This window comes from Chiloscyllium plagiosum, chromosome 21 (assembly GCF_004010195.1).
Source record: "Chiloscyllium plagiosum isolate BGI_BamShark_2017 chromosome 21, ASM401019v2, whole genome shotgun sequence".
Lineage (NCBI taxonomy): Eukaryota > Metazoa > Chordata > Chondrichthyes > Orectolobiformes > Hemiscylliidae > Chiloscyllium > Chiloscyllium plagiosum.
The window spans coordinates 53867502-53884264 of NC_057730.1; the positions used below are offsets into that span (position 1 = coordinate 53867502).

General features: G+C 41.8%; 1 protein-coding gene across 1 annotated transcript in view; it reads right to left on the bottom strand.

Moving 5' to 3' along the window:
* The window catches only part of snx29 (sorting nexin 29), a 495640-nt gene that overhangs the window by 53692 nt on the left and 425185 nt on the right, over positions 1-16763 (bottom strand). The window contains exon 18 of the mRNA XM_043711094.1: positions 13448-13588. Within this exon, the coding sequence (XP_043567029.1) occupies positions 13448-13588 (141 nt within the window). The remainder of the gene's footprint in view (positions 1-13447; positions 13589-16763) is intronic.

The following is a 16763-nucleotide window of genomic DNA, read 5'->3' on the forward strand; positions in this document are numbered from 1 at the left end:
CTCATCTGAATCTAGATTAGGCAATAGAATGGTCAATTTTATCAGTAACACACATGAATAGACATTGGCTGCCATCCCTTCAAATTTGGGATCACTACATCATCACGCTTAACCATTGTTAGAATTCAGAGTGAAAATACGGAGGAATTATTGCTTTAGTGCAATATTGCTGAAGTACATCTGGAGTACAATCTATCCTTTGGATCAAGGAATGGGAATGATGAGAAGTCACTAATAAGTTCCTCGTGATAAACCCTAGCTATTGAATGGCAGACTTCAAACTATCATGGTCGAGAGCGTGGTGCTGGAAAAGCATAGCAGGTCAGGCAGCATCCAAGAAGCAGGGGCATCAACGTTTCGGGCATAAGCCCTTCATCAGGAATGCGGAGGGGCAAAGGGGCTGAGAGATAAATAGGGGGTTGGCAGTGGGGTTGGGGGGGTGAGGTAGGTGGGAAGGAGGGCTGGATGCAAGTGGACGGTAATTATGATAGATTGGTGGGTCCAGTAATCTTCGGTTTACAAGACCGATGTCTTACCACTAGCGAGGGTGACCGAGAGAGAGAGGCATCACTTCAGCGCATACATTACAGCCTGGAAGCAGTTACCTGCACTGAAGAGTGGATAATCCGGCAACAGCCCCTATGATCAGCAGCAGGAACAGCATCCAGCAAAGGGTGACCGAGAGGAAGAGGCATCACTTTAGCATTTTCCCTGACTGAGTGTTGCAGACTGGCACATTCCAAGGTCCAGGACTACGTGTTGAGGGATGCGCTGGAGCCTGGGGCAGCTGCCGCCAAGGCGCGGTGGGGAAAGACCACCATGTAACATCTGCCTGCCTAAGAAGAACAGGGGGCCCATGCAGCCTTTTGGGCTCTGCTGTCGCCTCAGCTAAATATATGGACATAGGATTGATAAATGTACAGACCTGTATATACAAATGATAAATTCTGATCTCTGTACGCAAATGTTTACATATGTATGGCATGACCAACTGTACAGACCATCAAATTATTTTATGAATAAAATATATTTTTGAAATTAAAAAAAAATCACTTTGGCATTTTCTTACTGACCTATCACAGTTGCCTTCTACTTGTATCCACCTATCACCTTCCCACCAGCAACCTCCTATTTATCTCTCAGTCCCCTTCCTACCACCCCACCTCCCCCCCCCGCCTCGGTAGGAAGAATCGAGGTGTAAACTATTTTCTTAACAGGGAAAGGCTTCAGAAATCAGAAGTACTTGGCAGTCCTAGATCAAGATTCTCTTAAGGTTAACATGGAGGTCCAGCTGGCAGTTAGGAAGGCAACGCAATGTTAGCATTCATTTCGAGAGGGCTAGAATACAAGAGCAGAGATGTTCTGCTGAGACTATATTAGGCTCTGGTCAGATTGCCATTGGAATATTGTGAACAGGTTTGATCCCTGTATCTAAGGAAGGATGTGCTGGCATTGGAGGGAGTCCAGAAGAGGTTTACAAGAATGATTCAAAGGATGTCATATAAGGAACGGTTGATGACTCTCGGGCTATATTCAGTGGTGTTTAGAAGGATGGTGGGAATCTGATTGAAACCTACAGAACATTGAGAACCCTGGAATAGAGTGGACGTGAAGATAATGTTTCACTAGTCGGAGAAACCAGAACCAGAGGGCACAATGTCAGAGAGAAGGGACAACCCTTTAGAACTGAGATGAGGAGGAATTTCTTCAGCCAGAGAGTGGTTGATGCATGGAACTCATTACTGCAGAGGACTGTAGAGGCCAAGTCATTCAGTGAATTTAAAACAGAGACGGATAGGTTCATGATTAGTAGGGGAATCAAGGGTTATGGGGAGAAGGCAAAAGAACAGGTGGAGAAAGGTATCAGCCATGATCAAAAGACAGAGCAAACCTGACAGGCTGAATGGCCTATGTCTGCTCCAATATCATGTGGTCTTATCTTCGTATGTCATAAGCTTGTTTTCAATCAAAACACAGCAAGTATACATGAAAAACATTAAGCTAAATAATAATCTTCAAAATTTTAGTTATCATAAGTAACAATCTAAGTGTATGGTTCATTGTACAGGGTGCGAGGGTTTTTTAAATAGCAAGTTTGTTATTTTAACATGCTGCGGCAGTTGTGCTGACTTGAGCAAAGGACTAGAAGAGATCAACACTAATCATCACCGAGGTTAGCTGGGTTACTTCGATTTGCTTTCTAATTACTGGAGGATTCTGAGACTATCATGAGGGAAGACAGGTAGAGTGTTGAATCACTTCATGAACACAGGTAGAAGTGGTTCATGAAATACAATTGGGTATATTCACATGCCAGTGTAGTCCATTAGAAAATCAGAATTTGTTCGTTTTTTGTTTGCAAATTGTGTTGTGAAAGTGGCTCCATAATTTATTGAGCTTGTGATTAGTGGCTGATCTGTCAGGACCACTAGGAATCTTATACATTTAATTAAGTCACTTCTTACTCTTCTAAACTCCAGCAAAGTACATGGTAATCAGCAAGAGGTGTCGCTGACCATCTGATGCCTGATGCCATGACACTTTAAGACAACTCCCTCTGGAACAAGCTGCCATCTCTGCTCAATCTGTGGGAAGGGATATACTCAAGGATGATGATGGTGTTGTCTGGGATATTTTCTGTAGGGTCCCATTCTGGAAATACGACCAGATCAGACTGCAGTTTGATTACTGGACAGCTCTCAATTTTTCCACTAGCCCCTGGATGTTAATAAGGAGGAGGGGGCTGGTTTGCTTTATCGATTCCACTTTCTACGTCAGTGATAGGTGATCTGTCATTTGTTTTGACTTTGGAGAAATTTGATATAACTGAGTGGCTTTTAGGCCATTTCAGAAGGCATTTATAGAGGCAACCGCATTGGTCTGGAGTTACATGTTGGTCAGACCAGCTAAAGACAGCAAATTCCTTCCCTAAAGTATACTGGGCAACCAGATAGGTTTTTACAACAATCAACTACAGTCTATCATCATTAGACTTTTAATTCAGGATTTTTAAAAATACAAATTTCACCATCTGCCAAGGTGAAAAGCATTACCTGGGTCTCTGGATTACTAGTCGTGGCACGGTGAGATAGTGGTGAGCACAGCTGCCAGAGACCCGGGTTCAATTCCAGCCTTTGGTGGCTGTTTGTGTGGAGGATGCACATTCTCCCATGTCTGTGTGAGTTTCTGCTCGGTGCTCCAGTTTCTTCCCATGGTCCAAGGTTATGCAGGTTAGGTGAGTTGGCCACACTAAATTATCACACAATGTCTGGGGATGTGCAGGTTAGGTGGATTGTCCATGCTATGTTACCCCACAATATCCTGGGATGTGCAGGCTAGGTGTGGTAACTATGGTAAATATGAGGTCATGGGAATAGTGTGAGATACTCTTCAGAGGGTCATTGCAGACTTGATATGCAATGTAGGGATTCTATGACAATGTACCATTGCCTCCCCTTAAGCTATGGGACTCTAACTACACTTGATACCAAGACAGTCTTAAGCCCCAAGAAGCCCCAGCAAGATAGCGATCAATAATGGATAAGGTGAAAACAAAACAGCTACTACAGTCATTTTAAAAACAAAATGTGGGATATCAGAGTCATTGGTAAGGCCAACATTTGTTTCCCACCCCTAACTGCCCTTGAGAAGACAGTAGTGAGCAACTACTGACAGAAAAGAAACTGGTCCGAGTTGCTGGAGATCTCTCACTTCTATTCCAGATCCTAACTGCAGAAGTTCCTCCGGGCAGTGACAATTAACAATTCCGAACACAAATGGCTAGTTCAACAAATAGAAAATGTTATACTGGCAGGCATGGAATGGGCTTCTGTTAATTTCAGTACACATTTTTGGAGCAGAATAATAAGAATTTTAATTTTATTTATTTATTGTCATGTGTATCTTGTTACAAATTACAGTGAAATGTGTTGTATCGTGTCACCATTCTCTGACACCATCTCGAAACACAGAAAAATACACCAAAACATAGAATAAAAAGGCAGAAAAATGAAGTGTTCACCTCTGCAGTCCTTCTTGTTCAGTGCTCCAGCATGGGCCACGGACCTGGTGGTCAGGCACACGTCTGCTTCATCGCGCTGCTGCTCCCGCTGGAACAAAAGTTGCCCACCTCTGACACCATCTCGCATCCACCAATACTCTCATCACTATATCCTCAATGGACCTCGCCAATGCAGATGCTTTCAATGTTGCTGGGTATCGCACCGGCCCAGACTCAACTCGCTCACCATGAGTCTGCTCCGGGCACACCTCGCTGACGCAGCCACTGCTGATGACAGCAGATCTTATAATGGGTCCAAACTCACCTCCATCGCCGCCTCCACCAATCTGTGTGAGAAACAGACGCCACCTGGAACGCAAACTCGCTTCCATAGCAGCAGCCATGACTCAGTGCTAGGACCGCATCTATGATGCAGAAAACACTGGGAACCCAAACTCGCCTCTGATGCCACTGCCAAGAGTCCTGCACCTACTTGCTGCCGCCGATGCCATTGCCACAACCAAGGTCTTCATCAAGAGCTAAGTAAAGTAAAACAGAAGAGAAAAAAAAGAGAGCAAAAAAAGGAAAGAAAAGAAAAGTGGACAAAGCGGACATGCCCCTGGTCTCAGAAGCCCTACTCCCCTGCCATTTTACTCTAAGTGTGGATATTGACCATGCAGCTGCTAAATTATGCCAAAACCAGGAAACTTGGTACAAGCAACCAAAGTGCAAACACACTTAACTACCCATTTCCATAACTCATGCACAAGAGCACATTACCAGGTCTGAAGCACTAACACAATACAGGTCTTTCTATGTGGAATAAGTATTTTATACCTTATCCATACATAAATAAAAAATGCAGGAGACTTGGCAAACATATACTGTATTCAGAAATCATTTCTCTGTTCTATCTCTATTATTAATCATTTGCGATCCAATTACTTGTCAGGCAAATCCCCATTCCTTATCCCTGTTACATGCCTCACGGCTATCTAAATTTTGATATCAGAATTACTTCTTTTTTCCCATACAGATTTTTCCTAAGGGAAGCCAATCACTCAATTAAATCTTTTAAAACCATTCTCCTTTTTTTGGATCAATCTGTATTATACATTCAGTGGAGAATATCAAGCCATAAACTCCTGCATAAAATGGAAGAATTACACTGCATTACTTGGCTAATAGCCATGATTATCCTTCAGGGTTACCATTATCACACTGATTAAATTCTGTGCCATACCTTGATGGATGTGACTGCTTCCAACTGTTTCTGGCAAATTGACAGTATCAAAAAACAGCTAGGAATTGTAGCACTAAACTTGAGCATTCAGTACTGCTAACAGTATATATATTGTATAAAATATGATTGCATAAAACACTCAGAAGAAGTAGAGGCTGGAATTCAAAAGCCAGCATTCTGAAGCCAGAGGAGGGTAAAATAAATCACCAAGTTACTATGCCTTTGCCTTAATTACAGCATTAGAAACCCCCAGATTTGAAAGGGGTCTTTATTCTGGGTCTTTGCCCTTTTTCAAGTCTCAGTATGAGTTTTTTTTTGGTAGTGTAGTTCTTACTCAAACCTTTCTTATCTATGGTAACTCAAGATTTACAGTGTGCCTCTTGACTGGATTGTACTTCTCTGTCTTCTGCAGCTACGAACAAGGCAATTTCTCAGAATCCAATATACCTTCATGACCCGCTATCTGAATATACTGCTCTTTTCAAATTAACTTATCCTATCATATACACTGAGGCAGCTTTAAAAAAAAGTGATCTCAATGCCATTTCATCAATTTTGTTGCTGATATAAATGTTTGGCGTTTTATCAATTTTTGAAGTCACATTTGTTCATAGTAACTTTACTCCTGGGTAAAAGGGAATGCTTGAACAAAACCAAAACCAAATCTAATTTGTCTTTATCGCTGCTGAAGACACAACAGTCAACGATTCTAAGTAAGAAAGGGACCTGGAGGTTTGTCATGGTCATTCATCTATGATAGATGTTAGCAATTTTGCCACGTTCTTAACATGCTGCACAACTAGTAGCTCATAACAGCAAGGAATAATTCCCCTTTACTGACCGTTTATCCAACCTGGAAACGAGATTCAAGATTAACATTGTCCTCCATTTACGATTAGTGCTGCAAGAGCATGATAGAGTAGGACAGAACTATCAGCACAGAAGTGAGGAATATCACACGCCAATATCCAGTCTCTTTCATTAGAAATATCTTATTTTTTATTTCTTTCCTGGCAAATCTTAGCCTTTGGCAAGAGGAAATTTGGCAATGTTTAAAAGTGCAGTATTTTGTCTCTCTGGCCAAATAATTTGGAGTTTGAGGTTCAGCATGTGAACAGATTTACTTAACAACCTCCAGCACCAACCTGATTGCAATTGTTTTGCCATCAGTGTTTCTTTAAATCAAAATTACAACGTCATGTTACTGCTCAATGAAATCTTGTTGACTCAACTGTCCTCTCTTGTTCCTTTCCTTCAGCAAAGTGAAAAACAGATTAAATATACGGTTCCTGGTACATTAACTACACATTACTTTCATCAAATGAAGTCATGATGAAAAATCACAATCTCTAAAAACTTCAGGGGACAAAATTAGTCCTGATTCTTGGCCATAAACATTGAGTTAGCTGGCCAATTTATGGGCGCAATGCTCCCCCTGTTCGATTCCCTGTCCAGTAAGTCTGCTGCTAAGGCAGCAGCCAACTGACTTCCAATAACTGTGTACCCATCAGAAAAAATGCCAGGCATCTTCAATGTGCTGAACAGGAGAGATTGTTTTTCCTTCCCTAAGGAAGACAAGAGAACAGTTAATTCTTTACAACAATCCAAAAGCTTTCATGATCGTTTACCTGGGGCTCACCCACTAATCACTAACTTTACTGAATTAAATTTCACCACCTGATGTGACAAAATTTAAATTTACACTGTTCAAGTCCTTAACTATGTAGATTACAGTGCCCAATGTGAAATAGTAAACTAGGGGATGTTTAATTTCTTACATACCTGTAATCAAGATGCTTAAACTATGATAATTGTGAAACAGCTTTTCTCTTCAATATTCCACTTAAAGATGTCTGAAAATACAATATTTCAGCTAGCTTCTGAAAGCCTGGAATAATTGCTTTAATTGGCTTTGTTTTAAGAGCAATTGATGAAGCACATTGATGCTTGTGATCATTCGCAGAGAAAAGCCTTTAATTTGCTCTTAACCACAGACTTAAAACACACAAGGCAAAGGGGTAAGTGGGAGATTGCTAACATTATCTAGAGCTCAGAATGAAGAAGAATATGCCACTGGAATGTTAATATACCGGAAGAAAGAATAAATAAGAAATAGCAATGCTATGTTCCCTTTGAGCACTGACTGAGCATGGTGTGTAAAGCACTTTACAGGATTTATTTAGAAACAATAATGAGCCCTTTTAATTAAAATTATTTTACAATGCAAATTTGTGATATTAGACCTTCATGATTTTCAATCTAATGTATACTAGTCACGCATACTTACAGACTAAAAGCAGCATAGTAATGGATCTCTGTGGCACTGCTCGTGAGGATATTATTATGGCTCACATCGCCTAGTCTCTGGATAGTCATCAACCAGATGTATTCTGAACAGTGTGTGGTGAGACCCTTCTGAAAGCTTTCTGCAATGACGACAGAGCAATTGCCCAAGTTTTATAAACTTGCAATGGACAACTATCTGGCATCTGGAACACACCCTCCAGAAAATTACCCAACTATGGGTTAGAGTTGAAGACTTTGGATGGTTCCTGTTTACTTAATTGAATAGTCAGCCAGAATATGTAGGAGTGGAATAAAAACCAGCTGTGACTCCTGGCTAACCATAAGTCTGACTCAAATCCAGTCCCACTCCATACAGTTAGTTCACAATCCCTCACACTGACACACATATTGTGGGCAGATGAGCCTCATCACAGACACATGCCACTTGCTCCAGGCAGACTTGATTGGTTGTACAGCCTACATCTACCCCTATATCTTATGGTTCAGATTCAACGTGATACCTGACCCAACTCCACAGCTGACTGACCTAATCTGACACCACCTCATCAAAATCTGCTCCCTACACTTTCCTGAACCAGACGCCTCAGCAAACCCCTCTTTGCTTCAGATCTGACTCTCCAAACCCTATGAAGCAAATCTATTAGGCCTAACCCACAACCACCCATCCTGCCTCCCTATCTATTTTGCCACAAGCCACTCTGCTCATGCCATTATTCTACCCACCTTTCTTCCTTTCCTTACGCTCATGAACTAACAGTTATTCTTGTTGCAATGGGGTAAGTGCAAATGTGGAGCAGACAGATCAACCACAACTTATTCAATGGCATGTCAGGCTCTGGAGGCCTACTGGCCAACTTCTGCACCTAACTCATATGTTCAAATAATTTCTGTTTCTGAAGCACCTTTCTGATGAATCCAGTTTAAAATCTGACTTTCTTCTTTAACAGTGATTGGAAGACTTCTTAGTACCATATTTCCTGAGCAAGCTATATCTGCCAAGATCCCAAAGATAACTTCTATTTTTGTGGATACCTAGCTACGCATGCTAGAATATCAGATTGACAGCCATCTGAATATCTCAAATCATATCCTTTGTGCTTTCAAGAACTGAGATTTATTGACCAAAATATTACTTTTCCACAAAGTGAATGTCTATTAAGAGAAGTCCATTTCATTCACTTGTGTTTTCATGTTACAAACTGAATGTGCTTACTGGTTTTATATTTATTAAATTAGCTTTGTTGCATTATAAATCAACAGTTTTATCTTTACTAGAGAAGATCCATTAATGATCTTTTGATATTAAGTCTTAGATGGAGAAAGTATATATGAGTGGCCATACACTCCACAAGTGAAACAATTCAATTTATGTGTTAACCCGAGGAGCAGTGTAACGAGCACCTCATAACACTGTAATATAGAATGTATTATTTGGCTGCTAAGTGGAATCTGCACCTCCACATCCACAAAGCTCGATCAATAAGAACATTGGAGATGCAGAATCGAGAGTGTGGTGCTGGAAAAGCACAGGTCAGGCAGCATCCGAGGAGTAGGAGAATCGTCTTTTCGGGCATAAGCCCTTAATCAGAAATGAGGCTTGTGGGCTGGGGGGCTAAGAGATAGATGGGAAAGGTGATGGACAGATCAGGAGGGTGGTGCCAAGTTGGAGGCTTGGGACTGAGGTAATGTGGGGGGAGGGGACATGCGGAAACTGTTGAAATCCACATTTATCCTGTGTGGTTGCAGGGTCCTAAGGCAGAATATGAGGCGTTCCTCCTCCAGGCGTTGGTTGGTAACGGTTTGGCGGTGGAGCAGGCCCAGGACCTTCATGTCCTTGCTGGATACCTCCAAACAGACCCCACCACCAGAGATATATTTCCCTCCCACCCCTATCAGCGTTCCGGAGAGACCATTCCCTCCGCTACTTCCTCGTCAGGTCCACGTCCCCAACAGCCCACACCCTACTCCTGGCACCTCTCCCTGCCAACGTAGGAAGTACAAAATCTGCGCCCACACCACTCCCCTCATCTCCTTCCAAGGCCTAAAGGATCCTTCCACATCCGACAGAAATTTACCTGTACCTCTACCAATGTCATCTACTATATCTGTTGCACCCGATGTGGTCTCCTCTACATTGGAGAGACAGGCTGTCTTCTTGCAGATCATTTCAGAGAACATCTCTGGGACACCCGCACCCACCAACCACACCGACCCGTGGCTGAACACTTCAATTCCCTCTCCCATGTGTCAACAGTTTCCACATTTCCCCTCCCCCCACATTATCCCAGTCCCAGGCCTCCAACTCGGCACCACCCTCCTGACCTGTCCATCACCTTTCCCATCTATCCGCTCCACCCCCCCCAAAACCTATCACCTTCTCCCTCACCTTCATCTTCCTATTGCTTTCTCAGCTACCTTCCCTCCAACCCCACCCCTCTCCCATTTATTTCTTAGCCCCCAGCCCACAAGCCTTATTCCTGATGAAGGGCTTACATGGGAGATGCAACTAAAGATTAATTGTTTTTCAGGTTTGACTTCAAATTTAATGATGACTTGCATTTATGTAGTGTCCTTCTCAATCACAGGACATCCCAAAGTACTTTACAGCCACTGAAGTACTTTAGCTGTGTGGTTACCATTACATTGTAGGAAATGTAGCAACTAATTTTCGCAGAGCTATCTCTCACATATAACAATGTGGGAATCATCGGATAATCTTTCTCCTGTGATGCCGACTGAGCGACAAATGTTGGCCAGGACACTGGGCAATAACCCCCCTGCTCTTCTTTAATAGGAATTCCTTGGGATCATTTACATTCACCTGAGACAGAGATGGGGACTCAGTTTAATGCTAATTAACCTCAGAGAGTACAACATTCTCTCAGTACTGCAAGGTTTGGATTTCTGTGCTCAAGTTGTCATGGAGTCGAATCAGTTACAGCCTTCTGACAAGGAACTTAGATTGCTGCCACTGAATCACAGATGATACATTGGCTTTTATATGTAGGACATTAATTAAGAGTTTGCACCCCTTGTGTCTTATACACACTCTGATTTGGGACAGTTTTTTAAAACTAAATATCCCAATTCCTATCTTTCATTTATCTGAAATTAGAAACATGACAGATAGTATATACACACGTATGTGAAGTTTTTACAACAACAGAAACTAGGTCAGGGTGTGTGTTGTTTCACAAGAATAGGATCATTAGAATATTATGCTTCTGAAGTTTAGATGTGAGCCTTTCTCATGTTATGAAGTCGAACTGAATGAACAATTAATACAAAGCCTAATTTTATAGTAAATATTGTGTTCCGTACAATATCTGGGTTACAAATGATTTATTATTTTGAAAAAAGCCATGTAACATACACTAGGATCTAAAGTCACTAGTCTCCTGTCTCGAAGCAGAAACCACCCTAGGTTCAAGTCCCATTCCAGGATTTGTTGACTACAAAAGGATTCAGCCATTGGTGCTGATGAGCCAGTGTGTATTGTCCTGGATAAACAGGGAGGGCATCTAGAAGCAAAACCACCCAACAAATCCAAAAATGATGGTTGACATGAAGCTGATCAACCAGCATCCTGGCAACCAGGATACATTGGGAAAAACTGAAAGAGAAACTAACTAACACGGAAATGGGCATTAGATATTATGCGGCATCTTAAGTAAACGCAAACAGAATTTACTTTTCAGGAACATATTTAAAGAAAGGTTTTCTCCAATGCAAATTCTTGGTGATGATAACAAGGATAATCTAGATTTATTCAAATAATAAATCAACAATTCTAAATGTATCATTTACAAATGTGTTCATTTGCTGCTTAGTATTGACATTCTTTTTCCAGCGCCTTGTCTGATTGGCAGAATCTGTCCTCAATTTTTGTCTGGAATGCAGTCAATATTTAGTGGCTAGTTAAAAGCCTTCACACGAGTGTTACTTACAGTCTTCTTGATAAATGGCAAAAAGTACGAGTTCCAGAAGACTAAGGACAGAATCTCATTCCCTCCCCTCAGGTGAGTTTGGTGTTGCAAAGTCACTTATTCAGACAGACAAGTGACAAATTTGGACACAGTCCTAGGCAAATAATTTCTTTAGAGCGAAGGTCCATAGACAGCCATTCAGCCCCATCACCAATTTAAGTCCTTAAATGGGAAGTTAATGCCTACGTAAAGGTCTTATCCTGCCACTGCTGGTCTGCACCCAGCACAGTGTGGGGCCTCACGATCAAAACAAACAAACCCATGTGATGTCGCTTTCTGGCTCATAGGTGGTTCCCTTATTAAAACAGGCACTCGGGTACATGCTTGCTGGACCTGGCAATGGGAAGGGGGTGGCAGCAGTGATGCTGAGATGAAGTCACCTCTCCCTTGCACCAACCTCTCCTGCCCACGATCTGGTGATGATACTAGGCTTCAGGTAGGTGTCTAACTGGCAACAGCTGTCACTTCCCTGGTGGCGTGCCTAGTCAATTGGGATGTCCTCTGATTGGCTGGCACCTCACCCAGTTTGGTCACTTCAATCCCTGGGGTCCTTGATCCAAGGTCGTTCCAATGTTGGCCTGTAAAATGCCTGCATGGATTAAGTTGCTGCAGGACTTTACTTAAGAGAGATGGAACAATGCTCTGGTTGGTTCTTCAGCCCGTGAATGAGGTCCCCATCAGCTCCATGACAGTCCCCCAAAGGTTACTGATGCTCTAGCGCTGTTAAGAATTTTGACTGGAAGTCACCATACTGTTATAAAATTGCTGTATTAAGATTCTTCAGCCCATCAAAGTCCCACTATTGCATGAAATAGGCACTTAAAGAAGTTCAGTACAGCTTAGCTTTGAGACAAGTAGGGTCCAATCTAGTATCACAAAATCTTGCAGCTTATTTGGTCTTTGATTGCTCTGCAAAAAGGCTACTCCAATTGGTCTTATTTCTTCATTTGCTCATATATGTTTTTTTCAGTCACTCCATGGAGTTGTTCTTTCAAATACACATTGCTACTCATGCAGAATATCTATTTCCACAGCATCTGAAGTTTTAGCAATTTGCGATAATGAAGCAAACATGTTGAAAGTAGAGTTGTGGGAGTTAATTAGCACAATGCTATTTGCTCTTATGCAGTTTCAGAAGTGGATTATCAAAGGTGTCACAGTGTGATAACAAATTATCCAATTTGTTACCGTCCATCTGTATCACTTACCACAGAAATCATCCTTTGCTGTGTTGCAGGACAAAACACCAGGCTCTACTTTAATGTTTCATTCAGTCAACAGTGAGTCATTATTTAACTTGCTTAATGTTTACACCAATAGCTTTTCATCAATTTTATCTTGGCATTATAAAAAGTAATATTGCAAACAAATCATCACCACAGAAATTCCAGTAGTCTCATTCAACTACACAGCTCCTTTATCAGTATCATGATAAAATCAAAGGGCATCATTTGTGGCATTACTGGAATAAAATTGACACCAATTTCTTTAAAGATCTGGTGTTTTCTTCTATCTTTCTAAACAGCAATAATTCCTTTCTCTCTGCAATACCAGTGGCTGATTGCAAAATATGGGATTAAAAACAACCCATTAAAAGAAAGTTGGTTTGGATGTAACTTGATTGCCTATTAATTTTGGTTAATCACAGGAGAGAGAGGGCAATAAAATCCCAAAACATTCCAGCAAACAAATTCAAAGCAATTACAAACATTCGCATGCTATTTCTGTTTAAAAGGTATTATAATTTTCACTTTAATGTAAGTGTGCTGTGGGTCCAAAATATAAGCTTTACCTACAATGGGAAAGTTACATTGAAAGTATCAGTGTGCATATTTCAAACATGAATGATCAGCAACATTTGTTTCTATAATTATTAAAATGTGTGCATTTTGCAAAACAATACAAAAGTACCTTGTTTCCAATAGCTTTTTTAGGTGGGAAATTAAAGGTGTTCACCAAAGGGAACTTGGTCCGTAGTCTGATGTGTAGTGCTCTGAATTCAGTGTACCTCCTGTAGACATTCCATTCATCATCTTTGATCCGGATGTAAACCTGCCAGAAAAACAATCAAAACAATCAATACAGGCACTCATCTTGATGCTCACAGAGATAATGTGGTGCTACCCAACTGATGTTTGTAAATGGATGAAGTTCCAATTTTCATTTAAAGAACTGGAGCACAAATGGATCATAGATAATTTATCATGGACACAGCATGCATCACCAAGTTGTTCTTAAGAACAGTCTACAATCTCCATAATGCCCAGGCTACCTCACAGAAGATACCGAAAATCAACATCCAATGCAGAAGACAGATTTAAAGGCTTAGACTCTACATAAAAAGTTATTAATACATAAAAAGCAGGAATTGTTACACGTTAACTCTTTCAATTATGTATTTTTCAATTTCATGGAATTACCAATGGGAACTGCACAGGGCCTGTGAGGAATATAAAGAAAGGAGGAAAGAACTCTAGGAGGGAATTAGGAGAGCAAGAAAGGAGCCATTTAATGACCTCAGCAAGCAGGATTAAAGAGAACCCCAAGGCATTCTATACATACATTAAGAGCAAGAGGATAACTAGGGAGAAGGTAGGGCCACTCAAGGACAAAGGAGGGAACTTCTGCTTGGAGGCAGAGGGTGTGGGTAAGATCCTAAATGAGTACTTTGTATCAGTATTCACCCAAGAGAAGGATATGGAAGATAGTGAAATTTGTGCACAGTATGCTGATATGCTACAGCATTTTGAGATCAAGAAAGAAGTGACATTGGGTTTCTTGAAGAAGCGTTAAGGTAGATAAGTGTCCAAGGCCTCTTGGTATGATTAGATTAGATTAGATGACCTACAGTGTGGAAACAGGACCTTCGGCCCAACAAATCCACACCGACCCTCTAAAGAGTAACCCACCCAGACCAATTCCCCTACACTTACCCCTGAGTAATGCACCTAACACTATGGACAAGTTAGCATGGTCAATTCACCTAACCTGCACGTCTTTGGATTGTGGGAGGAAACCGGAACACCTGGAGGAACCCACGCAGACATGGGGAGAAAGTGCAAACTCCACACTGAAAGTCACCCAAGGCAGGAATCGAACTTGGGACCCTGGCACTGTGAGGCAGCAGTGCTAACTACTGAGCCCCGTGCCATATCTATCCAAGGTTCTTGAGAGAAACAAGAGAGGAGATTGCTGGGGCCTTGACCAGGATCTTTGTATCCTCAATAGCCACTGCAGAACTCCCAGAGAACTGAGGTGTAGCTAATGTTGTTCCTCTGTTCAAGAAGGGAAATAGGGACAATCTGGGAAACTACAGACTGGTGAGTCTCACATCAATAATTGGGAAGATGTTGGAAAGAATTCTTAGGGTTAGAATTTATGCACATTTGGAAAAGTATGGCCTAATTAGGAACAGTCAGCATGGCTTTTTGCAGGGCAGGTCATGGCTTACTAACTTGACTGAATTTTTCGAAGAGGTGAAAAAGGTGATCAATGAGGTTTGAGAGTGGATGTTGTCTACGTGGAATTTAGTAAGATTTTTGGCAGGTCTGTCCTGGTAGGCTCATCCAGAAGATTAAGATGCATGGGATTAAGAGTGACTGGGCTGCGTGGATTCAGAATTGGCTTGCCTGTAGAAGGCAGGGGGCAGTGGTAGAGGTTGTTATTCAGAGATCTGTACTGGGACCTTTGCTGTTTGTATGATTAGATTAGATTTCCTACGGTGTGGAAACAGGCCCTTCGGCCCAGTAAGTCCACAGCAACCCACCCAGACCCATCCCCCCTACATTTACCCCTAACTAATACACCTAACACTACGGGCAATTTAGCATGGCCAATTCACCTAATCTGCACATCTTTGGACTGTGGGAGGAAACTGGAGCACCCGGAGGAAACCCATGCCGACACGGGGAGAATGCGCAAACTCCACACAGATAGTTGCCCGAGACAGGAACTGAACCTGGGTCCCCTGCGCTGTGAGGCAGCAGTGCTAACCACTGAACCACCGCGCCGCCCATTTGTGATATATATAAATGACCTGGATGAAAATGTAGATGGTGGGTTAGTAAATTTGTAGAGGATGTAAACATTGGTGGAGTTATGAATAGTATAGAAGGTTGTCAAAGGATATAGAGGGGTATAGAACAGTTGCAGACATGGGCAGAGAACTGGCAGATGGAGGTTAATCAGGGTAAGTGTGAGGAGCTGCGTTTTGGGAGACCAAATGTTAAGAAAAAGTATACAGTTAATGCAGGACCCTGAACAGTATTGATGTATGCAGGAATCTTGGGGTTCAAGTGCATAGCTCCCTGAAAGTGGCCATGCAAGTAGATAGGGTGGTAAAGAAGGCAATATGGCAAGCTTGACTTTATTGTTTGGGGAATTGAATGATAGAGGGATGCCCAGAATGGTGGTGTTTGCTGTCAATCAGGAGGCAGTGGTCTAATGGTATTATCACTAGACTGTTAATTCAGAGACCCAGACAATGTTCTTGGGACCATGGTTCAAATGCTGCCATGGCAGATGGTGGAATCTGAATTCAATAAAAAAAAGCTGGAATTAAAAGTCCATTGCCAATTGTTAGAAAAACCTACCTGGTTCACAAATGTCCTTTAGGAAAGGAAACTGCCATCCTTACCTGGTCTGGCCTACATGTGACTCCAGACCCACAGCAGTTGATTGGTTCTTAACTGCCCTCTGGGCAATTAGGGATGTCACCCACATCCCATGAATGAATATAAGAAAAAACTCAGCAGGCAGAGCTTGATCAGTTTGTACAGTACAATGTGGGTTCCAGTGAGAGGGTTGGGGAGAGAACTGGGAGAGAAGTGTGTGGGTTGTCTTTGAGCTTCATGACTTGGAGGTGCTGGTGTTGGACTAGGGTGGACAAAGTTAAAAATCACACAACACCAGGTTGTCACCTGATAAAGGAACAGCACTCTGAAAGTTAGTGCTTCCAAATAAACCTGTTGGACTGTAACCTGGTGTTGTGTGATTTTTAACTTCTTTGAGCTTCACTGTGAACAAGAGGTTCAATATGTGCTAGCACAAAAGAAAAATTGACTTGTATTGGTCTCAATATTCTCTAAAAAAAATTGACGCCATTTAACTGTTCATATACCAAACCAGGCCATCAAATATTGTTATTGTCTGGCTAGACACCAGTCGCTTTTTCTTTTTAAAAGTAAGTGAAATCCAGGTACTCACTATGAGAATAACGCAATAAAAT